The sequence below is a fragment of the Crocodylus siamensis genome, chromosome 4 (genome assembly GCF_052110815.1).
Source record: "Crocodylus siamensis isolate JL-2025a chromosome 4, ASM5211081v1, whole genome shotgun sequence".
Lineage (NCBI taxonomy): Eukaryota > Metazoa > Chordata > Crocodylia > Crocodylidae > Crocodylus > Crocodylus siamensis.
In genome coordinates, this window is record NC_143398.1 from 107,606,568 (window position 1) to 107,632,074 (window position 25,507).

General features: G+C 41.9%; 1 protein-coding gene across 1 annotated transcript in view; it reads left to right on the forward strand.

The window, feature by feature from the left end:
• The window catches only part of DGKI (diacylglycerol kinase iota), a 326,628-nt gene that overhangs the window by 176,455 nt on the left and 124,666 nt on the right, over positions 1-25,507 (forward strand). The window contains 8 exon segments of the mRNA XM_090043316.1: positions 1,780-1,893; positions 3,549-3,686; positions 4,923-5,001; positions 11,084-11,139; positions 12,113-12,175; positions 12,521-12,594; positions 13,837-13,948; positions 19,937-20,136. Of these exon segments, the coding sequence (XP_089899442.1) occupies positions 1,780-1,893; positions 3,549-3,686; positions 4,923-5,001; positions 11,084-11,139; positions 12,113-12,175; positions 12,521-12,594; positions 13,837-13,948; positions 19,937-20,136 (836 nt within the window).

Sequence of the window (25,507 nt, forward strand, 5' to 3'; positions counted from 1 at the left end):
AATGAATTTTAATATCAAAATTAGTGAAGGTCCATTGGCTTTCATCAAACCTTATTTTCCCTTTTGTTTCACCGTGCATGCAATAGGGGGCAGCATCTTCTCATTAGTATGAAGAACACTAGACAATTATTTTAGCTGCTATTAAGACTGACCACATTAATATCTAGTTCCCAAAGCCATTATATTTAGAAATGAAGAATCTTGCTCAGATGGACTTAGTGAATATTCAGTGAGACCAAATATTACTTTACATTATTGAAATGAAACAGAACACAGTAACTGTTCTGCTATTACTGAGGATAAATGGAAGGTTCTGATTTCCAGGGCTGTCACCAGTATTCAGTTCACAAAAAAATGATGGACTCTTCCCTCTTTGACCCACACACTGTTGTTGATATATAGAAACAGGGTCAAATTAAATAACAAGGTTTACCATTTGCATTTGTTTATGTAACATTTCAAAGCAATTTCCAAATTTAGTTAATATTAGAATCTGCTTTTTAGAAATGGGGAAACTGACATCCAGGATGGTGACCTTTCTGGTTGCTTATAGTAAGTCTAGGGCAAAGTAGTGGCTAGAACCAGAGAGGGGAATGATTTCCCACTAATGATTTCAGTGGGGCTGTGATTTATCCACAAGGTCTCAATCTCTTAACATCTAGGGCCAGATGCAAACTGGTTCTGTAGCCACCTACGCTTAAGTTCTGGAACACCTAAAACTCAAATATCTTGTCCCAAGAGGGCAATTCAGCTTGATAAAGCTTAGTTGTCTAGGAAGCCTGAAGGCATGTGGAGGTGGTGATGAACTCTATGTATTTTATATTAGGCAGTCATTGTTTAAAAAATTGAAACAGCCCTGGCAGGATAGACCAAGAAAGCAAGACTGCACCTTTTTAGGCTGACACTGTAACCACGAGGCCACAAAACCATGATCTTTCTTGCTTGTTATTTTGGTGTTATGACACTGGTACTCGTGGTTGCCCAGGGACACATCAGGAGGGGTAAGAACACCCCCATCCAGATTATTATATAAGAACTCTTAAGAAAAGGGAATTGTGAGCTCAGGTCCCCTCAAAATAAGGAGGTCCTATGTAACACAGGCCTATACCTGCCATTTCCTGGGTGAGTGACCTACCTGCTAAACAAGAGGTGGGCACCTCTGTCACTGGCATTTTTAGCTAAATTCACTGCCTGTTAGGAATACCCTCTGAGTAGACCTAATAAATGAGGCCTCTCTGGTGGGGTTTTGTACAGAGTTTTGGTGCCTCTTAAGCATCACTATATATCACAGTGGAGCATAGATGGCACCCACGCACTCCAGTTGGCTCACTTCTGATTCTATGCAGAAGCCTTAGTGTAACCAGTTAGAGAACTTGCCTTGTGATTTAACGCACTGAATCTATTTTGTCACTACTGGCATAGGACCAATTTGAATAGGTTTTTGGGAGTTAGGTAGCTAAATTCCACCTAGAACCCAATGTGAGCTTAGCCCTTAGGCACTTTTGAAAATCCTGCTAGGAACCTATTTGCGTTCTTAGGACCTAAGTACCTTTAAAAACCTGGTCTTAGATTACTCTGCCTCCCATAAGGCTCTACAATGTGAAATAAAAGTTATACAAGTATAAGGTGAAATGAGCTCAGATATGCTCATTTTTTGCATCTTCTGTTGATCTCACATCCACACAATGGGTATAAATTCCATTTCTCTATTTCTTTCTCTCTTACTATTTAATTCCTGCTCATTTCACTTATTTGTCTTTCTTTTTCTCTGTTTTGCAGGTAGGCTGGATTCTCTCCATCCTAGATGAGTTGCAGCTCAACCCTCAGCCTCCTGTTGCTGTCCTTCCGCTTGGTACAGGGAATGACCTTGCTCGCACCCTCAGTTGGGGTGGGGTAAGCACTGACCCTGACACTCTTATCCAAACTTGATAGCTATCTGTATTAGTTCTTTATTAAGGTGGCCTTTCTTGTGGCTGCAATGGGAGTGTGGAGGAAGAGATGCATCTAAGGTGCATTTCAGATAAGCATAAACATCGAATTGCGTTTACACTCATGCCATGCATAGAATTTTTCCAGGTTCAAGCAAAGACACTTCAAGTTCAGATTAATGTGGGAGCTCAATTCTAGCACTTCTGGTTTTGTCTATAGTATGTGATGAAATGAGATTCAAAGTACATCTACTCAGATAATTATTGCATACCTGAGCACTTATCCTGCAAAAAAGCTGTGTACCATTTCAGAAGTTGCATGGATTTTGCTCAACCTTACCTTTGCTGGATGTTGTTTTGGACTTAGAGTCTTGCTTGGCCTCAGTCAAGCCTGAAAACTGAATAGTTGGCTCTGGTGAAACAATGAGTTGTGATCCAGTTTGGACCTGCGATCATCAAATTGTCCCTACATCTCTGCAGAGAGAGAGGGTTTATATAAAACTTGAACTGTGCCCTGAAGGTTCTGTCCCAAAATGAGGACTATATTTAAAATAAGTGATGAAACCTGGCATGATTCTCAGAAACTCTGTGGAGCCATTAATATATTTTTACAGTGTACAGTGTCTAGTGCAATGTAAACCTGATCCCTGTGGCTTGGACTTCCAGGCACTAGTAGAACACAAATGCTAAATACATTTGTTTTAAGACAGTTTTGTCTAACTTTGAAGTCAAATTGCAATGAGTCTACTGGATTGCAAAAAGTATTTGTAGCATAAATTAAACTGCATAGGTACCAGGAGAGTGGCCTTGGAGGTAATGCTTGTTACCACTTCATTACAACTGCTTCCATTGAAATTGCTGTGTTATTTCATTGTAAATATGCAGATCAGTTGTGTTACTGTTCATGTTTTAAATTTCTATAGTGCCTTAATGTCTTTTTTTTAAGATGTAGAATTTCTTGTAAAAAGAGGGGATTAATAGGACCAAGATTTGAATCCTTTTTACCTGGTCAATCACAAAGTGACTTGCACATATAATTAAGGAAATGGAAGCTCTCTTGAAGCTTCCTTTATACAGCACAACGTAGAACAGTTCTATTACAATTAACACTGTAATAGAACAGATCTTTTAAAATTAACATTGACATGGGACATTTACCTTCTGTTTTCATACAGTAAAAATACTTCTCTCTTAAGGCATGTAGAGCTGCTTTAGTCAGGATAAAAGACTTATGAAGTCTCCAGATCTTCATGTATTTTGTAGTTGTGCAGAAAGATTTAAACCTTGCCAGATGGGGTCAGTAGGACTGGGGAACTGCAGAAGAAAGCAGGACATACAATGTTAGGGATATCCACTGTTTCTCTCTTATGCTCCTTTGGCCTTGCTGTACCTGTTAGACTGGAACTCATAACAGTAGTTTGCTGGCTTTGCCACTGGCTTCATAAACAGCAGACCATGTTTATGAAAATTTCAGGCCGGCTTGGATTAACTTTCATGTAGATTCTCTCCCTTCACACAAGTCTGGCCTGCCAACGTCACTGGTGTCTGGGAAAGGTAATTACCATGATTTATTCTGGATGCCCATTCCTAGTCCCTTGGTGACCCTTGTTCTGCTTCTAGGGTTACACGGATGAGCCAGTCTCAAAGATTCTCTGTCATGTGGAAGATGGCACCATTGTCCAACTGGACCGCTGGAACCTCCAGGTGGAACGAAATCCTGATTTGCCCCAGGATGAACTTGAGGATGGGGCACGAAAGGTTAGAGCTGCCCCTTCAGCAGAGAGAGAGAGAAAGAGAGAGAGAGAGAATCATAAGCATGCAAACTGGGATCTGTTAGCGTCAGGAAAGTGTATGTCAATAAATACCTTTTCCCTTTCTACTCTCATTTCCAGCTACTTTAAGGATATTGAAGTTCATGAAACTTGCAGCATGCTGCCCATTAACAGTCCTTCATAATTCTCAGTTTTTGAGGATTATTGCCAGGAACAGAGCCAGCAAAAATCTCTGGTGTTTCATTTGCAAGGCCATTGCTTCTCCTTGTCTTTTAATCACAACAAGAAGAGGACTAGCCCTGAGATTCAGTCCAAAATTAAATGTAAAGCTATACAGTATGACTGTGTTCCTTGGCCTGCTGCTTGTGAATACCACCTGTGCATCTCATCTCAGCAAGCTGTTATGTTTCAGTTGTTGGTCTTTGTGTTTTAGGGCTGTGTTCCCTTTTCTTCTGTGGGCTCAATTTATATCATTGGCCCTCCCACGTTTAGTTTGTTGAGTCAGAAGATGAGACAAATCCTTGCCACAGTTGTTTTCTCCCATTTTGATATGTTTTAATCTGCAGTTACATTGAAGTGGAGTGATCATCAGAAAAGTAAAAATGCCCCCTTGGTCCTGACTATACACATCCCTTCAGCCTCTTCTGAGTTGTACGTTCTGGTTTTCTTACTGAGTTTCAGTGTTTTCCTCTTGTCAGCTGAGCAGAAGCAGTATATTTGTGAAAAGAGCAGATGTGCTCTATTTTGCTTTATCTATCATCAACAGAGTTACAGCAGAGTTTTGAGTCCAGAATCTTTATTGTTGCTGGTGATGTATAAGGCAGAAAGAGTACAGCTTGGTTTTTGTGTGCCCTGCTGAGCTTGTAGTGCCGGCAGTTAGGAAAACCTTTGTTTTGAAATGTTAAGTGGAGCAGCTTTATGGGAAATCTCTGAAAGAATAAATAAGGAACCCTGTGATGTCTTTTTTTATGTAACCATAAAGCAAAGTAGATATATTTGGGTGCTTTCATTTTTGCATTTGATCATTTTCAGGAAGCTGTTTCCACTCCAGCCCTCACAACAAATCCATGTATAAACTTCCCCTCCTTTCTCCCTTCTCTTCTCTCCTTCTATAGTTTTTCAATTCTTGCTAGATATAGAATTCCATGTGTGGAATACTTGGTCTTCCTTTTATACTGCATTCAGATGTTTCATTTGTCTTATTTTTGGTCTTTGATTGCAGCTTCCACTCAGTGTATTCAATAATTACTTCAGCCTTGGATTTGATGCACATGTCACGCTGGAGTTCCATGAATCTCGAGGTGAGAGGAACTTTTAATACACTTAACCCTGGGAGCATGGGGACAGATAAATGGTGAAGTAGTAGGAATGGTTTCAGTGATTGTCATAATAGCTAGAAAGATTGATATTCATTGCAGAAAAAAGGGGTTAAAAGGAGAGATCTTGGGAGTCTTCAGGCCATGAATGAAACATTGAGGAAAAATGTAAATGTTAGGAGAAGCTTACGTTGATCCAGAACTAGGGCATTTGGATGAAAATAAGGAAACAGCACAAAAGAGGAAAAAAAAGAATATACACTGTGTGGGGAGGTAGGGAGCAATATAGTCATGTCCGCAAAAGAACTGGACAGATACTTATGAAAGATGATGATGTAATATAATTCGGTTGATTTAAACATAGGTATACTCTGATCCTAAGAATATGAATGAGTCTTTATAATAACCCACACACCCGGATTTTTAGCTTTTGGTCTGTTATAGCATTTTATTTGTCTTTGATACTGCTGAAGATCGTATCATACCATAGATTTTCATGAAATTCCTAATTTGGTTAAACAATCAAGCATTGGTCTGATGTTCAGTAGCCTGTGGGAATGACTGAGGTGAGCATGTTTATATCATCGGACCTGTTGTTCACGTTTCCTTATTCAGCATTTGGGTGATTTAGCTGTATGATTTTTTTGAATGGCATTATCACTTGTCCTCATTTTTTACATTATCACAACACCACTTAAAAATAGAAAAGATAGGTGGGACCCTAATACTGTGCTAAATAAAGAGCTGGATGCATGATGAAATGAGTTAATGCATATTTTATAATGCTTAAGACTGCTGCTAGCTTTAGGAATGATAATGAAGGGTTACAGAAGGGCACAGGAATGAAATGATGACAGCAGTGTGCATTTTTTTTTATGAATGTGCACTAGCATACATTCCTAATGTGACCATGAATATGGAGCATAGACAAGTTTCATGGCTGCTTTCTCGCTTAGTGGAGGCATTACTCAACGAAATTGTAGAGCCCTATAAAGAATGAACATTATTTCAGATATGCCATTGCTTTAAAAATTTACATGGGAGAGAGAATATTTTGGCAGAGCAAGCTGTGTGTGTGTGGGTGGCTATGTATGGCTGCAGAAGCTTGCCTAGCACCAGACTCTGCAATTTCAGACTTTGTATGGTTACTTCCTTATTTCCCTGAATGCTAAAATATACAAGATGAATCTTGTTTCTTAAAAGGGAGAAGGGCTTCAACTTTTGGTTTTGGTACCATCAGTGTGTATGCATCTTTCTGAGTGTATGTATGTCTTTATTATGTTAGTTTTAGAAATAAGAAAATGGCTTCAATACTGGTCACATTTGCTGTATGTATCAATCCAAAGTAATTGTGCTGAAGTTCACTGGTTTTACCAAAGCAGAATGTGGTCCAATAAGTTGAATATGCACATGGTGCTCTACACGTGGAGCTATTGTAATAGTATAAAAAATATCAAAAAGCAAATAACTTGGTCAAACAGATTTACTTGAACTCTCCTAACCTATTTAGGATGTCATATTACAAGGGTTTAGATTCCTTCCTAAGTTAGCTTAGTGTTTCCATTTTGTTGGAATAGGTAGTGAGTTGTCTCAAATGTTACTCTTGTTGAATGTTGGCTTTTCAATGGCAACTTCTCCACTTATGTGGCCAGGCATTCATATAAGGCTAGAATGAACCATTAGGTTCAGCCCTGAATATAGGGTGAAATGTAGCTGTGCTGCTCTAGGAAGAGTGCTGGGGAGGAGCTCTGCCTCAAGGTCACAATTCCTCCCTTATTCCCATTTAGCTCTAGGAAGAAATACCTCAACTCATTTCTATTTGGAGTGATTCCTCCAGGGATACTGCCTCACTCTTTGTCCTTGTGTCTGGCTAGCTCTGTCCTGGGCTACAGTGAGATACGGTCTCATCTCTGTCCACTTAGTTACTTGAGAAATGGGGTGCCTAGGTTCTGCAGTCCCTGCCTTCCCCCTTATACCTAGGATTTCAGTCCAGGCAATTCTAATAGAGCTATGGCAGGATGGAGCCCCTTATCCCTATTCTTTCAGCCACTGTCTCAGAGCTAGGGACACTGTGGTCTTTTGCAGGGAGAACTGTCATTTGTGTAGGCAAATAAAGATGACATTTGTACATACAACTCCCCCCAGCAATTTGCAAGGATGCTGCCCTAAGTTAACTGGTATGGTTGAGCACAGCATTCAATGTTCATTTATAACAGAGCAAACAAAAACTTAGACCCCCTCTGTATGTTACAAATATGCTGCAATAAATTTGTTAAATCACAACACAGAAGGCAAGGGTGCTTCATGTGCACCTGATTTAAGGCTCCATAAAATGGCAAACCAGCCATAAAAATGTTCCACATATATTGTAGAAGGTTTTTATGGCTGCCTTGAATGGCACCTTAAATTTAGCATGTGACTGGAGTTGACAATTAGCTGATTGTTGGTTCAGGGCCTGGGACTGCTTTGGAACTGGCCCTAATGACATCCTAGCCCTGTTCAGGCTGATTATTGGCCTCAGCCTGAGGCTGTAGGGGAAGCTGAAAGGCTTCCTTTGCTGGAGACTTCAAACCCCATGCCTAGCAGCTTTGGCTGGGCTGCCAGGTATGGGGGGATCAAAGGCTTTTGGTGGGGTTTAAAGCCCCAAGCAGGGGGAGCCCTTTGGCTGCCAGGTGTAGGGTTTTGACAGTTAGCTGACTGTCAGCCCAGAGATGGCCAGCCATAGGCCTCAAACTAGATCCAGGGCTGTCTGGGCTGGGGCTAATAATCAGCTGAAAGTCAGCTTCAGCTAGGACTGGGGCCAACAAGCAGCTGATTGTTAGCTTTGGCCCTGACAGTCAGCTGGTTGATAGCCCTAGTCCCAGACTGCACCAGGGCTGGTTTGTTGGCCCAGGCCTAACTTGCTGATGCAGGATTATAATCATAATCTCGGGCTCCCCTGCACCGACAAGTAGTAATTGTGTGTTTGGGATCTGATCCCAGAACCACACTTTCTGCTATTCATGTATGGCATGGCAGGAAGTGTGACTGTTGGGATCAGGGATTAGATCCCATTGTGCCACTAAATGAACATGTGCAAGATGATTTAGTAAGATGGGGATATTCAAACATTATACATTTTAATACAGCCAAATACAGGTCATAGAATAGGACAAAGAATATAGGTTGTGCTTACAAGACAGAATTGTATTCTGGAAAGCAGTGATTCAGACTTATTATAGTTGACGGACTGAATAGGAGGTCCCAGTATGATGCTAGTATGATCCTTGAATGTATTGACAGGAAATCATCATGCAGAGTACAGAGATCATACCAGTTCTGTACATGGCCTTGGTGAAACCACTGCTTTCATCTTGTGACTAGTTCTGGATGCTGAAAAATTAGAGACGGTTTTGAGAGGAGGAATGATATATGACTTGCATAGCATGACTTTCAGTGGGAGATTAAAGGAGATTCATTTAGCTTATCAGATAGAAGGTTAAGAGGAGATTTAATCACAGTTTATAAGTACCTACTCAGGGAGAAGATATCCGATAGTCGAGGGCCCTTTAATCTAGTAGACAAAAGCAAAATGAGTTTTAGCAGTTGGCAGATGAAGTCAAATTTCAAACCGGAAAAAAAACTAACATTTTTTGCTGTAAGAGCAATTAACTACTGGTAAGAGATAGACACAAAACATGATGTTTTCTCCATGTTTTTGATTCTTAAATCAAAATGTATCTCTTTACACATATACTTTAGCTTAACCACAAGTGACTAAGGCCAATGCAGGTATCAGTGAGTGAAATTCTGTGATGCGTGGTCCAAAGGAAGCCAGACTTGATTCTAGGACAAGTTACAGGAATTCAGAGTAGATGATCATAATTAGGGACCTACTTATTATGCAGTTTCTCAGATTTTGAAGAAACCATGAAATCTGTGATTATCTGCAAAATCAATAAGAACAAAAAATAAATAAATGCAGGCTCCCCAGTGGGAGCCAGTGGTCCTCACTGCTGGGAGGGGAAGGTGCCGGATGGAGAGGCAGCCATCAAGATGGCAGCTGCCCCCTTGTCCCTCCTGCCTCCCAGTCTATCTTTGCCAATCAGTGCTGAGGGGCAGGGCTGCTGCAAAATGCCTGTGAAATCAGCTCTGCATGCTGTGAGCAGGCTGTGGAAAAACCCTTTGCTTCATCATTGTTTAAGTAGGTCCCTAATTATCACTTGGATGGACCTAATGTGTTCAAGTCAGCAGGCCTGGATGAGCTGCATCCGAGAGTACTGAAGGAATTGGCTGGTGTCATAGCAGAACCACTGGCACGGTGGTTTGAGCGCTCGTGGCACTTGGGTCAGGTCCCAAAGGTGTGGAAAAGGGCCAATGTGGTCCTTATTTTCAAGAAGGGCAAGAAGGAGGATCTGAGTAATTATAGGCCAGTCAGTCTCACCTCCATCCTTGGAAAGGTCTTTGAAAAGATTTTGAAGGATCATGTTTGTGGGAGTCCAGCGGGAAAAATAATGCAGCAGGGAAACCAGCATGGATTCATAGCAGGTAGATCATGCCTGACCAATCTGGTTTTGTTTTATGACAGGGTCACAAAATGCTTAGATGCAGGAGTAGAGGTGAATGTCATTTTCTTGGATTTCAGCAAGGCCTTCGATATAGTACCTCATCCCATTCTCATAAATCAATTAAGAGAATGTGACATAAATGTTTACACGGTCCAGTGGGTGGCAAATCAGCTTAGCGGTTGCACCCAGAGAGTGGTAGTAGACAGGTTAATATTGACCTGGAAGGATGTGCCTATTGGGGTCCCTCAGGGTTCAGTCCGTGGACCTGTACTCTTCAATACTTTTCAGTATTTTCATCAGTGATTTGGATGTGGGTGTGAAGTGTACTTTGTCAAGTTTGCAGACAATACTAAATTGTGGGGTGAAGTGCTCATTCCAGAGGGTAGGGAATGATTGCGGGCAGACCTGGACAGGTTAGAAAGGTGGGCAATACACGATAGGATGCAGTACAACAAGGACAAGTGCGGAGTGCTCTACCTAGGGCGCAAAAATATCCAGCACATCTACCGGTGGGAAGTGACCCTCTCAGCAGCACAGAAGCGGAGAGGGATCTTGGAGTCATAGTGGACTCCAAGATGAACGTGAGTCGTCAGTGTGACCAAATCATCAGCAAAGCTAACTGCACTTTATCATGTAGCAGCAGATGCACGAAAGATAGACCCAAGGAGGTGATACTTCCCGTCTATGCGGCATTGATCAGACCACAGTTGAAATACTGCGTCCAGTTTTGGGTGCTGCACTTCAAGAAGGATGTTGATAGACTTGAGAGGGTCCAGAGGAGGGCCACTCATATGGTTAGGGGCTTACAGGACAAGCTCTATGAGGAGAGACTGAGGGACCTGGATCTCCTTAGCCTCTGCAAGAGAAGGCTGAGAGGTGATCTTGTGGCCACCTGCAAATTCATTAGGAGGATGCAGCAAGGGATTGGAGATGCTCTGTTCACCAGGGCGCCCCTTGGGGTAACAAGGAACAATGGTCACAAAGTGACAGAGAGCAGATTTAGGCTAGATATCAGGAAAAACTTCTTCATGGTAAGGGTGGCCAAAATTTGGAATAGGCTTCCAAGGGAGGTGGTGCTCTCCCCTACCTTGGGAGTTCTTTAAGACAAGGCTGGATAGACATCTGGCTGGGGTCATCTGACCCCAGGACTCTTTCTTGCCCAGGCCAGGGGTCCAACTCAATGATCCATTGAGGTCCCTTCTGACCCTAGCAACTACAAATCTATGAATCCATGAATCTATAACGGTCCTCCTGACCTTAAAATCTACAGACCGTTCAGTATTGTTGTATATGCTGAACTATATTTCACAAGATTTCTAAGAATGCAAACTGATCTATTCAGGGTACATATACAGGAATCTTTCAAGAGCTTCCTTGTAGTATCACTAGACAGATGATGTGACCTTCCAAGAGATGTGGTAAATTTCTTTTAGGGTGATGCTTCTAGGGCAGTCTGTTGATGCAATGCAATTTGCTCTCTCAGTTGACGACATTAAGCTTGCCTTTTTCTCTTTGTACAGAAGCAAATCCAGAGAAATTCAACAGTCGCTTTCGAAATAAAATGTTTTATGCTGGGGTGAGTTGGGATTTAACAGTGTCAACATTTTACAGGATGATGTTTGTTTAAATTATTTACTATTCAGATTCCTTTCTCTGTCTCTGTCTCTGTCTTTCACCCTTGAGGGTAATGGCCATTCTTCCTGTAACCATTAGAAGTAAGCAGTTACTGCTCCTGGCAATAACACACACATCTGGAAGTGTGTGAAGCAGTATTGCCCCATAATGCCTAACATTTCAGATGAGTGCTGCAGGCCTTGGATACAAGACTGATAATCTCCTGCACCCACTGTTGCAGACTGGCAGACATCTCAACAAAACACTCAGATCTGTGAGCAGTACTTTGCTGCTGAATTTACTGGTGGAATTAGTAATGCATAGAGAAAAAAATCATTGCCTGTACCTTTATCCCTTGATGAGCAGGCCTGGATTTGAAGCTGGAGGGAAAGAATGACAGAGCGCTGCTATTTGGAGCACCTCATTTTCATATTGAAAATGCCAACCATTTTTATCCAGAAGGAAAATGGACAAGTGTTCAGATTTATTTTGAAGTGGAGTTAAGAAAGGAAGATGTTGGCTGGATAGTGCATCACAAAAGTCCTTGCATGATCAGCTGCTTTAACATCAAAACAAACAAAAAAGCAAGAATTTGCATTTAATTTTAGAAGCACATTGATGTGTCATGGTTAAACCCTTCCATGTAGAGGCTGGTTTTTCACAGTGCAGCACTTTGGAAGCTGCAAAACAAAATAATCAGTCCTGCCTAGTGTTTCAAAGGACTTCAGAATTTGAAATAGTGCTGACTGCATGTTAGCAGAAGAGAGTTGTCTAAAACACTGCTAAAGCAGACAAGAATAGAATTTACATCAGCTTGGTATGTGGTAGCAAAGTATTGAGAAGGCTGAAAAGTGAGGATAGTATAGGAAAGACGTCCCAGATTGTTTAAATACAGAAGTCTGATATGATTTTCCCCCTCTTCCTATATGTTGCAGGCAGCCTTTTCAGACTTTCTGCAGAGAAGCTCCAGAGATTTATCCAAACATGTTAAAGTTGTGGTAAGTAGAGATAATTAAGATATCCCTTCTGTACTGTGAGACAGGTATGGTGCTTTCTGTGCAAACATATACCTTACCACACTGGACCGCTGATTATGCTTTTTTCTGTTTCAGTCATGGTACCTGCAATCCATTTTCATAGTTACATGCAAGAAAATTGCCATGTAAAACGCACCCTTTCCTAGCTCAAGGACAATGCATGGTGATCTCTATATTATACACAGATGGGTCACTGTATACGTGTCACTTGTACAGGCTATTAATAAATGTTTTAAAGGCAGTTTATATTATGTCTGAGGTGCTGGTCAAAAGCTCTTCTCTGTTCTCTTGCTTTGGTTTTTGCAGTGTGATGGAACAGACCTGACCCCAAAGATTCAGGAGCTGAAGTTCCAATGTATAGTGTTTTTAAACATACCCAGGTAAGCTCCATCTTTCTTTTTGGAGGTGAAAAGGAACAATGTGTGCCTGGTTTGGATAGATGTGAAATGGTATGAAATGGGATGCCACTGTGTTATCTACCTGAGAAGTGGAAGACCTACGTATTTATGACACTGTTAAATCCTGAACCGCCAGAAGCAGTGGGCACCAAGTCTCAGGCCCATGTTAAGACCACTGTATAAGAAATTCATATATTCTGAGTGCCTCACATTTTAGGGGTGATAGAAGCAATTAAGTAACTGGCACACTTTCCGGAGTTGTTCACTGGAAACAAAAACAAGGAAACAAAGACATGGAATTGTCTTTTCTGATGTTTTATTTGAAACATCACAGGGCAGAGGAAGAAAATCAGTGTTTTCCAGACAGACAGCTCCAAACTCGTTAAAAAAAAAAGTGTTTCTTGTCATTCTGGAAGTTGTCACAGTTAGTAAGATATATTGTTGTATTGTTAAAATCCAGTACAACAGTCCTTTTTCTCCCTGTTCACTTCCAAGCATTCTTTTGCTGCAGAGTCCTCATGTTCTTTTTCTTCACTGGTGCCCTCTTTGCAACTTCTTCTCTGAAGTTCTTCCTGCCCTTGTTTATTCAAGGTCCCATATATAGCTACCCCCTAAGGATAGGAAGATGGAAGAAAATGCAGCAGCTGTTTTTTAGGTTTCCTCACATTTGGCTCATCTTCCTTCTTCTCCCATACTTAATAGATTTTGCATCCTTTCTGTTCTCAGATTTTCTGGGTCAGGAATTAGATAGGAAACAAAGTCCTGCAGGCAAGAGTCTTAGTTGAAGCCCCTGGCCTGCTAAGGAGAGGCACAGAAGGCCTTATACGGTCAGAAGGCTCAAGCTAAAAATTCATCTCGACAGCTGATCTGCAGAAAGCAGAGGAAGCAGGGAAAGAGCAGTCAGTACAACATACTGTTGCACAAAGTTACTATCCCTCATGTTTTGTCTCCGCATACTCCCTCAGCAACCTGATAGAAATTCTGATGGATAAATTCAATGGTGCTTCCACTACCAGAAAGTTGGGGGAGATGTCCCCTATCCAGTCCTTCCTGTAATTACAGTCCTCATTCCTGGATGGTCCAAACTGGAGATTAAAAGCATATAAGTGGGTATCTGGGTGTTTCCATTGGAAGATAAAGAATAGGTCAACACTTATGCTTTCTGAGATGCAGGCAGATGCTCAATATATTCACAGGACTTATTTTATAAACCCCTTTCTGCAGGTATTGTGCAGGCACGATGCCTTGGGGAAACCCCAGTGATCACAGAGACTTTGAACCTCAGCGCCATGATGATGGTTACATTGAGGTCATTGGATTTACAATGGCCTCTCTGGTGAGTATTTCTGCACAATTTAGGGGACTTAGATAACTCTGTGAACAAGATCAGGATGTGCAAAGCCGCATATACAAATGTCCTTGCTATTAGTAAGAGATCCATGTTTCCCCAGAGTGTGATTTACTCATGGAAAAAAATTTCCTTTTGTTTTACAAACAGGTACCTACAGAATAAAAACTAGTTATTTTGAATGTATGTAATGGCATTTCAAAATCCTCCCAAATCAGAATGATCAAAGCATTTTGTTACTGTAGAGGGGTTGCGTTGTTTAGTCAGTGCCCATACAGGGTGCTTCAAAAAAATGTATAAACATTTTAATTGTCAGGAATACAGAGACATATTGATTGATAGTGCTGATTCTTGTTTCCTTAGAAGGCAAGAAGCATAACTTGCAATGTGTACTACTCTAAGTGTTCAAAATGCTCACTACTGACACCCAGCCACTCATTATAGTGGCAAACAATAAAACGAAACACATGAGTATATACACTTTTCTGACATATTGTATATTATAAATGATAAAAAGTATGATTTAGATATGTTTTACCTTGTATTCTCATGACTCATTCTTTGCTCTGCAAGTCTGTTGTGCTTTCAGAAGCCATGCATAAAGCCAGTGAAGCTGGATTATTTTGTGTTGCATTTATGTATAAAAATCCATGTAAGTGCAGTACATTAATGCATACATTATAACATAATCATTAAGTATCCAACTTATAAAGACACAAGGGTTGTGAACTGCAGAGCAGCAACCTTAATTCTGTGTGATTATTTGTGTATATGCACTACCGTTTAAAACTCTGAACACTATAAGGTAGTGTTAGAGAAATAATACCAAAGAATGTGATGTAATGGAAAGTCATTGCCCACGATTCTGACTGCTAGGTCTAAGATAGGGGCATATTCCAATTCCAATTCCTCCCTGACAATTATTTCCAGGTAGCATGAGAAATAAATACGAATAATACTTTTTTATCTACCCAATTCAAGATGGTGTGAGAACCAGAATTTTTTAAATTTTGAGAAAAAAGTACTGCTGTAATCATTGCTTTTCTTTTGTTCTCTCTAGAAACAGGAAATTCATTTGTTAAAGCAGTGTTATTTTCTACGACAATCTTAGTCCAAATGGTTTAACATCCAAATATCATTGTGCACAAGCATGTTCTCCAGCTCCATAGGGTATATTTACAGAGGAAATGAAACTGATTTGTAGCATAGGATGGTATTCCCACCAACCTATTTAATCCCACCAACCTAGTTTTAATCTAGCTAGTTGCGCAGATGCAGTAGCATGGGCTAGCAGTATGGGATGCATCCAGAGTTTCTGATGGGTTTGTACAGTCTGTACTTGCAGTCCATGTCATAGTTTTCACCAGTACTATTAGTTTTAATCTAGCTTGCATGAATAACATGAGGGAATGGCTATCCCCACTCCAGTTACACATTCATTTCTTGTGTAGATACACCCCAGTTCCATGACAAAGTGCCTTTCAGTGATAACACATAATCAGACAACTAGTTCTTCAAAATTATACTCAAATAAATCTTAATTCTAAAATAAGAACAGCTGATTTTACTGAGGTCTCTGTCACACATTGCATATATTACATAATTAACTGGTGAATTGTGCAATAAATTTGGACTGGCCACATGTACAAAGTAAGCCCAGCCACATGTACAAAGTAATTATCATGCAATTAACTGGTTAATCATGCAGTAAATTTAGACCAGCCACATGTGCAAAGTAATTATCATGCCATAAAAATGTCTGTCCAACTGTCAAAAGAGCCAATCAGCTACAAAGTTAGTGCTTGAAAATATGTAACAAGTATATAGCTGTTTTTTTATATCCAGCTTTAATTTGAATGTTTGGCAGGGTGCTGATAGACATACGTGATGGTCCTGATTGGGGATCCTTGTACAGCCTTTGTATATTGGTGGAATCATCATATGAAGGCTGTAAGGCTAGTGGGAAATGATGTTTTGGAGAATAGGTCTGACATGAATTTCTCTAGTGCAATGGGTCTGATGGAATAGGCCTTCAGCACTCCTTCCTCGGGGCTCTTGGTGAAATGTGTGCTGGCCGTGAGGAGGAAGGAGGAAGTGGGGTTCGAATGCACAGAGCTATACTATTTAAAATGTAACATACCGCAGCATAAGGATGCATCTGGGCTCCTGAGATATAGGGACAAAAGTGACTTCTGGTTGCTGCACAGTCATGATCACAATTACAATCATGATGTTGCAGGTAGCAGCCACTTTCTCGCCCCCGCCCTCCCCCCAATCCCAAGTCAGTAGTGGGGAAAGGTGTCCCATTCACCCTGCCCTAGTTACACCATTGGTAATATACCATATAGAGGTACTACAGGCAGCTATAAAATGAACTACCCCAGAGATTATCTTTGCTGTCCAAAGGATTGCAGTGGTGCTGCCTAGCTGCCTTTGCCATCCTCTCTTGAGGCATTTCAGCTCAAGTCACTCTTCAGAATGAGGGCCCTAAGTACCATATTTTCTCACATACAACATGCACCTTTTCCCAAAAGTTAGTTGCTAGAAATTGAGGTATGCTATGTAAGTGAGGAAATATAGTAATAAAAATGTCTGCCTCTGCCAGGGAAAGTGAAAATAACACTGTAGTGCTGAACTGGGGCTTCCTAGCTTCTGGCTTGCATACTTTCTCTTTTCCCCACTGTAGAAGCTGCTATTTAGTTGCTTACTGCTACTTAGCAGTATTTTCAAGGAAAGATCTTTTTTCCTTCAGCCTGCCTTTCCAGAAAAAAAAATGTGTAACTTATTCAAGAAAATATGGTCCATTATTACATCCTAAAGGCAACTGAAGGCAGAGTTAAGGTTGTACCTTTAATTGTGATTTTGAAGAGCCAGCTTAGCCACAGACTTTTACTAGGAGCCAGCTTGATGAGCCATGATATACTTTTTTGTCTGCGTGCCCTATTTTTAAAGTGCTTTGAAAGAAAAATCTTCATAAAAGTATATGAATGTTAAGAAATATGGTGTTGTTTATCATTTTAAAATCCATGGCATAAATACACTGTACTTAATGGGGCAGAATTAAGCTTCCCAGAAAAAAACAATTGTGAATGGCCTTCCTGACATCTGTTTATGTAACTCTTATAGTTATCGTTACATCGATATGGATATTTGCATCTTTAAGAGGTACAAGATATTTTTACAAGAAAGTGGTCACATTTTTATTAACATGTTTTTATTTAAAATCATTATATCTTTATTAAAAAAAACAAGCTTTGAGGGGCCTGCAGAAATCATGAATAAATTCTCAGTGACACTTTCTGTCTCGTGTGTACAGATATCCCTTTCGTCTTCACTGGTTCTTTACTTCCAGTGTGAGGTGTAATAGTTGGTTTGTGCATGAGGGTAGGAGTAAGAAGATGGGTTTGGGAATCTGGCTTTATTTGTTTCTTAAAGTAAGAAAAATGCTAAATTGGGACAACTTAGTCTAGAACAGGGGTGGGCAAAATACAGCCCGCAGGCCAAATGTGGCCTGCCAACTGGCTGGATCTGGCCCACAGCTGCCCCTGCGGTGCTCTACCTGGGGTTAAGCCCCACCTGCTCCCAGCAGGGCAGCCTGCACTGCACTTCCACCGGCCCCAGCCCTGGCCAGTACGCAGCTTCTGGGGGGGTGTTCCCAGTGTGGTTGCTGCCGGCTGGATGCTCTTCTCCCCTCACCTGCAGTGGGAACAGCTGGGCTGAAGCTTTCCCCACTGCCTTCCCAGAGTGGCACAGCAGGGGCAGGAGTGGGAGGAGGAGCAGCCACTGGAGGCAAGGGGAGCCCAACAGTACCTGGCCAGCTGCAGCTGCGTTGGGAAGAGCTCCACCAGAAGCTGTGTGCTGGTCAGCGCTGGGGCTGGCAGGGCTGTTCTGCTTGCCTTGCCTCTAGCTGTGGCTGCTGCTCCTGCTACTGCCGAGCCACTCTGGGTGGGCAGCCAGGTGGCTCCTGCCCAGCGTGTGGAGCTCTGGCTCTAGCTCCCAGCTGCCTTCCACCCACTCTGCTCACCCAGAGGTGGCTGCTCGTTGTGCCGTGTGGGCAGAGTGGGTGCAGCTTTTGGTGGGCCTGTTCCCAGTGTGGCTGCAGGTGCTGTGTTGCTGTCCTGCCCTTGCCTCGTGAGAACGTGAGCCCGGCTGGCTGCAGCCACACTAGGAACAGCCGTGCCAGAAACCGTGTGCTTGGCTGAGGTCAGTGGGTGTGGGTGGCAGCATGGCACTGGCTACCCTGGGCAGGGACAGCTGCCAACCAGGCAAGCTCTGCTGCATGTGCCCCCCACCTCCGCCTCCCTCCCAGCTGGCTTCCAGGCAGCCCCCTTCCCCCAGGCAAGGCATGAAGGATGCAGATCATGCCAGTCCTGCTCCTGAACACTGCTCCCCACCCACCCAAAGCCCATAGTGAGTTTTGGTGAGTTGTTGCCAGAAGATTGGGGGGGAGGGGGGGAGGGGGGGAGGCGCAGAGTGCTGACCCAGACTGTGACAACTCATCAAAACACCCTATGTGGCCCTTAGGCCCAAATAATTGTCCACCCTTAGTCTCGAATTTGATCTAGATGAAAACCAAGTGCTTTAAATAACATGTAGTGTTTCTGTTGTTTCAGTTGACTTATGGGCAGATTTTTGGTTCAATGAGTACCTCCGAGGGGCACAGTTAATACAGAACAGTGTAATTCTTTTGCTGTCATGTCCTCTTCCCTTGTTTCATTTTTTCAGAACAGTTCTTGAACCTGGTATTAATTGCTTTCCAGCATCAATTACTGAACAGGGTTGTTCTGTTTGCTCTTTTCAACATGTCTAGTCCAGTTCCAGAGTTGTTGTGTAAACTGTCAGGATAGGTATTTCAGATTTGGGTAATTCATATTAAAGACAATAGTGCTTTGATTAAAGAGAGGATTACTCCCCTACAATTAGTGGTTCTTCTAAAAATCAAATGGAGCTGTGGTGCTTATCTGGTACGTCTAGGCATTTCTGCAATATAAGTGGGAATAATCATTTAAAAAATATGTAGAAAAATACAAAAATGCATATAGATAGTCTCCTTCTGTCTGCAGTTACGCGGGTGTTTCTATAATGCATATAAGCTGTGTGGAGGTCATGATAAATTTCAGACCCATTTAACCATTTGATTCACAAATTTATCACGTACCTTTAATTGCTTCATCTGCCCTCTGCCCACTGACTGACTTTCTGTGACTTAATTGTAGCATGTCAAGCCCCATTTTGTCCATTTTCATTGAATGTAACTACCGGACCACCCTCTAGAGCTTCTTTGGATAATACCTTCACACATCGTGTATACCCATGTCTCTTACTTGTAATCCCACTCTGCTGAATCAGGTGTTATATTTCAAGCAGGCCTGAAATATAACTGAAATATAACTTTGTAATGGCTATGGCCCTAATTAGTTTGTGTGTGGTGGGGGTTGCATTCTATCTTCCAAATTAATGGAGGTTATTTCTTTCAGACTGTAGTCAGGTGAATGTAAGTCTCCATACAACAGAACAGGCTGTATCACAATGGTTCTCAGATGCAAATAGGGTAGTGCAGGGGTTGGCAGCCTATGTCCCACAGAGACTGTGGCTGTGCCTTCAGCGCTGTGGCTTCAGTGGCATTCAGCAGCAGGGGACTCTGCCTGTGCCATGTTGCACTTAGTCTTCCAGGGCTTTGGCAGAGGGGGAACTTTCTATGCACTGTACTGCAGTCTGGCACATGGGGTTCTCTGCTCCATGCCAGAGCTGGGTAGAAAGAAGCAGGTGAGGTGGCCTGGTTCTAGTGCCCACCCAACTCAGACCCAAAATTAGTCATTCCAGCTCTGTGCTGGCAAACATTGCTGATCTCTGGGGTACAGAATATAGAGTGTTGGGTAAAATTATGGATTTGGGAATTGCTAGCCATCTCAACTGGCTGCCCTAAATCAACATGCTAAAATTTTCTTTCTTTTTTCCCTTGCTTTTGTTCTGTAGGCTGCTCTTCAGGTGGGTGGTCATGGAGAAAGGTTGCATCAGTGCCGGGAGGTGACACTGCTAACATACAAGTCTATCCCCATGCAAGTGGATGGGGAGCCATGTCGATTGGCTCCCTCTCTCATTCGGATCTCCCTGCGGAACCAGGCCAACATGGTGCAGAAGAGCAAGAGGAGGACATCCATGCCTTTACTCAATGAGTGAGTTGGGCATGTGCATGTCCTAACATAAAGAGGCTCTGACAGGGCAGAAAATACAAATAGAAAGTCTGCATGGACAGCATTAGCAGAGGTTTTGGAGAAAGGTCCAGAAACCCGAGACTGTTCCACTTCTCCACCCTTATAAGTATTTACCAGATATCTCTTGTGCTTTAAGTTGCAGAATTTCCTTTGTTTTGCTTTTGGACAGATGTGTTGTGCTTTTTGTTTTTCTATTTAGTGAGGTCTGAGTGCACTCAGCGGTGTGACTCATACTAATGCTCATAGAAGTACTGCTATATTTGCAACCGGCACCTTCTACTTCTCCATTATCTGATTTTTTTAATATAACATAACTTTTCGATTCCCCATTGAGACCCTTCACTGATTTGCCAGTCCATTATCTGATAAATAAGTTACAGGTTTGCTGAGGATACAGACTTAGACCTAGACATACTGAAAGATAGAGAGCCCAGCTATGCTCCAGATGCTGACAGAGCTGTCGCCCTGTGAGCAGTGACTTCCATTTTGGTCCAACTGCTGTGTCAATTAAAATGCAGGCAGACAACTAAAAAAGTTCAATCATGAGCCATTGTTTCCAACCAGAAGGGAAGTTGTTGCAGTGAGAAGAAATCACCCCAGGTATTTAATGTAGTGATTAGCCTGATCAAACCTGGCCACAAGATCTGAATTTAAACTGTGGTTTCAGGGAACAGAGTGGCTTTTGTCATAGTAATGGTATACAGTATTAAGACCCTCTGAAGGCTGGAGAATTTAATTGAATTGGAGTCTATGGTGTCAAATAGCACTTGGCTCAGAGCTTGAATTCTTCAGGTGCCTTTGGCTTGGCTGAGAGATTCATCTGTGAAGTCTTGATTCTTTTATACTGGTGGTCTGTTAAGGACTTTAATCCCAGTCCTGAATCGCTGCAAGTGTGTGTGTGTGTGTGTGTGTTTAAAAGTGAAGGGAAAGATGGAATGCCACTTGGGTTTCTGGGTATAATAGCTGTATGAACTAAACTAGTATGAAGAGGCACGACTGCATTTAAGGCTTGTCTATTCTGAGATTTTTTTGCAACATACTATCACTGACACCAAGTTTTTTTCTATATCCTTACATAAATTTCTTAACCTGATATCTGTGCTATATAAAGACATCTCACCAGAATTTCTTAGGATGCTCCACAACTGATAAATTGAGATGGCTTTTTCTCCCTTAGAACTATAAGACATCCACCCTGTGGGATTACTGTATGAATCTGGTACTGTCATCCTGCAATTATTGGAGATATGGTCTTAAGTTTTCTGCAGATGTAGTGAAAAAATAATCTCACATAGATTATTTCTGAATTGCTTCATAGTAATTTTATTTTGTTACTGGGTGATGAGGAGAAAGCCCCTGAGCTGGTGGCATAAGTAAAAAGATTTAATTTAATTAAAAAAAAAGAAGTCTTTTTAATGTGTTTCTGTCTTCTCATGGTGTGTAATTTTGGAGTTCTAGTTTTTGCAGTATTTCAGGGGTTTCCTGGTATAGTAAGTATATCATCTCCCTGGCTGCTGACCTTTTAAAGCAGTGGAGAGGAACATATCTGTGCAGTTCTAAGGAAATATATCTGTTATGATAGAACACGTACCCTGATGAAGGCAGAACCCAGAAAAAACAGCCACTAGAGCTGGTGAAAATATGTATTTTTTATGGAACATTTTAATTTCTTTTTAGAAATAAAAAGTTCTGGAAGCTGATGTTTTGGGTCTTTCATGATGTTTTAAACAAAAAGTAAAAAAATTGCCAGGACAGAGGATAGTTTTAAAAATATTTTTGCTTTGTTGAAAACCCAATTTTTCTTTGAAAAATAGTTTAGATGGAAAACTTTTGATTAGCCCCAAATGGGAGGCCCTTTCAGGTATATACTTTATTGCGAAGTAAATTTGCTAGAGAAATTATCTAATTATTCTTCTAAATTATTCTAAAACACTAAACTGGAATGGACACTGGCTATTACAGATCAGTTGTACATCAACCTCCTCTGTGCACTAAAGTAAAATATGCAGTATGTTCTAAAGGAGTGGAGTCTGTGTTTCTATTTTTTTTTAGCTGTGCACACTGGTGGGAGTGAGGACTACTAAAATTTCTCAAGCTTCTGGTCTAATTTTCAGAGCTGCCCATCTTCCTGAATGAAACCATTTCCCTTTAAAACCTCTAAACCAGGGGTGGGCAAAAAATGGTGTGCAGGTCATATGTGGCCTGCCAGTTGATCACCGTTGGGAGTCTGAGTGGAGAGAGCTGCATCCCACTCCACTCTGCTGCAGCTGGGGCCAGGCCAGGCCACACAGTGCACAGACTCCTTCACCCCCTTATCCACCCCTTCCTGCCCAACTTCCTTTTGGTGCTGCAGCTGTGCCATCCTGGCATTGTGGCTGCCAGCAGCCAGGCCTGCACAGGACAGGGTGCAGTGCAATGCGCCAAGTAGCTGTCCTGCTAGTCCATTGTCCTTCTCTCAATGATGAACCTCTGCCACTGTAACACTGGTAGTCCTTGCTGGCTATGGTGGGGCAGGGGAGTGGAGGGATCGGTTCTTGGCCTGGGGAAGTCACTTCTGACTTTCCTGGTGTGGCATGGTGGCGGCAGCAGCTCATCATAGCAGGCAGGTTGGCAGGTAGGATTGCTGCTCAGCGCGCTGCATTGCATCATGTCCCATGTGATCCTAGTGGCCCATGTCCACAGTGCCAGGACTGCACTGCTACAGCACAGGAAGCTGGGTTGTGGGGAAAGATGCAGCAGGGGTTGGGGGGAGGCAGGGCGGAGGAGTCTGCACGCTGTGTGGCCCAGCCTGCCCTGGTCCCACCTGCAGCGGAGCAGAGTGGCTCGGGGCACAGCCCTCCCTCCTCCTTGCAGTTGCCAGTGTGTCGGCTAGATGAAATAGCATCTTCCCAGTGCCCCCTGGTCTGCAACTGCTCACTAGAACTCCTTAAGTGGCCCTCAGTCCAAATAATGGCCCACCTCTGCTCTAAACAGTTCTCCTAAATTACTTTAATATGGGGAGAGGGACTCTTTTTCCCCTCCTAAATCCCTGGAGTTGACTACATTTCAGTTCCTCAAGGTTAAGAAGGATTGGATGAGAGACAAAAGTATGCTAATACATGTTGAACCTATTGTTTTAAAATATTTTTTTTCATTTACTCAGAGTATCTTAGAAGCTAGAAAGAGGAAGTCTGTTTTCAGAGCCTGTCACATGGGGGATGTAGTGCAGACTTTAGCTTAGTGGATGTCTGCTGTATGTATATGGATGCCACATGTGGTAAATATTAGAACTGGTCAGGAATTTTGCCTCAAGATGAGTTTTGGACAGAAAATAAGTTTTTATTTTATTTTTAAAAATTAAAATAATATAAAAATTGTATTTGAAAATGAATTTAACATTCATAGTTTGCAAACATTGCACTTGCATATTAAAAATAAACTGTAATTAAAAGTTAATTTTTCTGTCCACATTGGAATATTTCATTTTATCGAAAAAGAAACCTTGCATGTTGATGCAATCAGTTTATAAAAAAATGTAATTGAATTTTTCTAGGCCTTTGTATTCTTTGATCCGTAGTTTGGGCTCCATTTTTTCATCTGAACTGGGCTCCCTGGTTGACTGTATTGCAGTGCAGCATGGGCTGGCTCATTTGGTCTAGCTTACCAAGCCCACTTATCTCCTGGCATAGGATTGGAGTTGCCCTAGATGACAGTGGATGTTAAGAGTCCTATAACTCTGTTGTTGCTTTTCTCAATTTTTTCATGTTGAGCAAATGATGAGTCTTAGGCTTCCAAGCTGAGCTTCTCTGCAGATTTTAAAAAATGGAATAGCTCTCAGTCCCTGCATACACCTTTCTCTGTTTTATAGCTCATGTTAACTACAATTTCAGAATCACCAAAGCAATTTAGGAGCCTATCCAGTGACTGCCAGTGAGACTCAGGATCCCGAGTCATTCAGTTGCTTTTTAAAAATATTACCATTAAATTAGGTAAATGTATGATGCTTCTAAACTGTGTTCATTGTCATAATATCCAAGGAAATAAATACTGCCCCCTTGTTTCTGCTGTGCCCATATTCAAGCTTGACAATTCAGGAGTGCAGACAGCTCAGAGAAATCCTGTATGCACATGCTAGGGCTGCTCTCAGGCTCTCTTGTCTTGGCAGAGCTTGAGACTAGCACTATGGTGCATTCTCAGAACCACTCTAAGCCTAATTGCCAGCCTTGGGCATGGAAAGAGTACAGCTTATAACCTCAGTGGTGGTAGTCCTGGGCTCAGCAGGGAGGCAATGTAGACATGGCCTAAGGGCATCCTTCTTTCCTCTGTTGTTTCATCCATCTCATCCCAAGACAGGGAAAGTAGACAATGTTGAATAGTTTTGGACTTTTTTGAGAGTAAATTGTATTAAATCCTTAAGAGGAGGGTAAAGGAGGAATATGACTTGAGGGAAATCTAAATCTGGGATTCAAACCTACCCATACTACGGCAACACTTAAAGGAGAACACTTTCCTCCTTGATGGCACAAACAGCTGCATCCAGGCCTGTAGCTGTTAGACGATAAGACAGGGTCACATATGTTGCATTTTACCTGAGCTGGGTAAAATCATGTATTCGGTGACTTCCAACCCCCTCAGTCTGTGAATTATTAGAGGACAGATTGTGATTTTTCTCAAATGCATTCTTTTTATGAGATTATTCCTGGTATAATTTCTGTAAATAATCCTTGGGCTGTTCATTGTTTATCAGTAGTTAGTTGATGAATACTTCCCACTGATATCTGAGCTGTTTTGATTAGGCACGTATGTTATGTTTCAGTTCTCTGAGAATCAGGTTTATAGTTTGAATGCTTTTGGTTATTTGAAGTATTCTTTTTTTAAATATTCTACAGTAGTTCTTAAAAATTGCTGCTTCTGAAAAGATTCCTGTCAATTAATCTCTTTGTTATAAACATGGCAAAGCAAAAAGGAGAAAATATTATGAACACTATCAAACCAAATTCATTTAGAAGTTGAAAGACTGTTAGTACAACATTTTTTCTCCTCAGTGGGTTTTACAAATACATTCTCAATTTGAGCTTAGTCTGTAAATTCAATATTCAGCGGTTGCACTCAAGGTTGTCCAAACAAGTGTGGCTGTGCAGTATGTGGTGCCGCAGACCTGTCTGCATTCAGGTGTTTCCCATGCTGCTACCTTGCAACGTGGGTTGTTTTTTTGGTTTTTTTTGAACCCTGGAGATCCTGGGGTCCAAAAAACCCATGCAGAAAATCAGCGGGGTGGTGCATATGGAGGCAGCATGTATTGCCCAGAACCGGAGCCTGGCTGGCTGGAGCTTCCCTGGCCCCCAGGACTGCA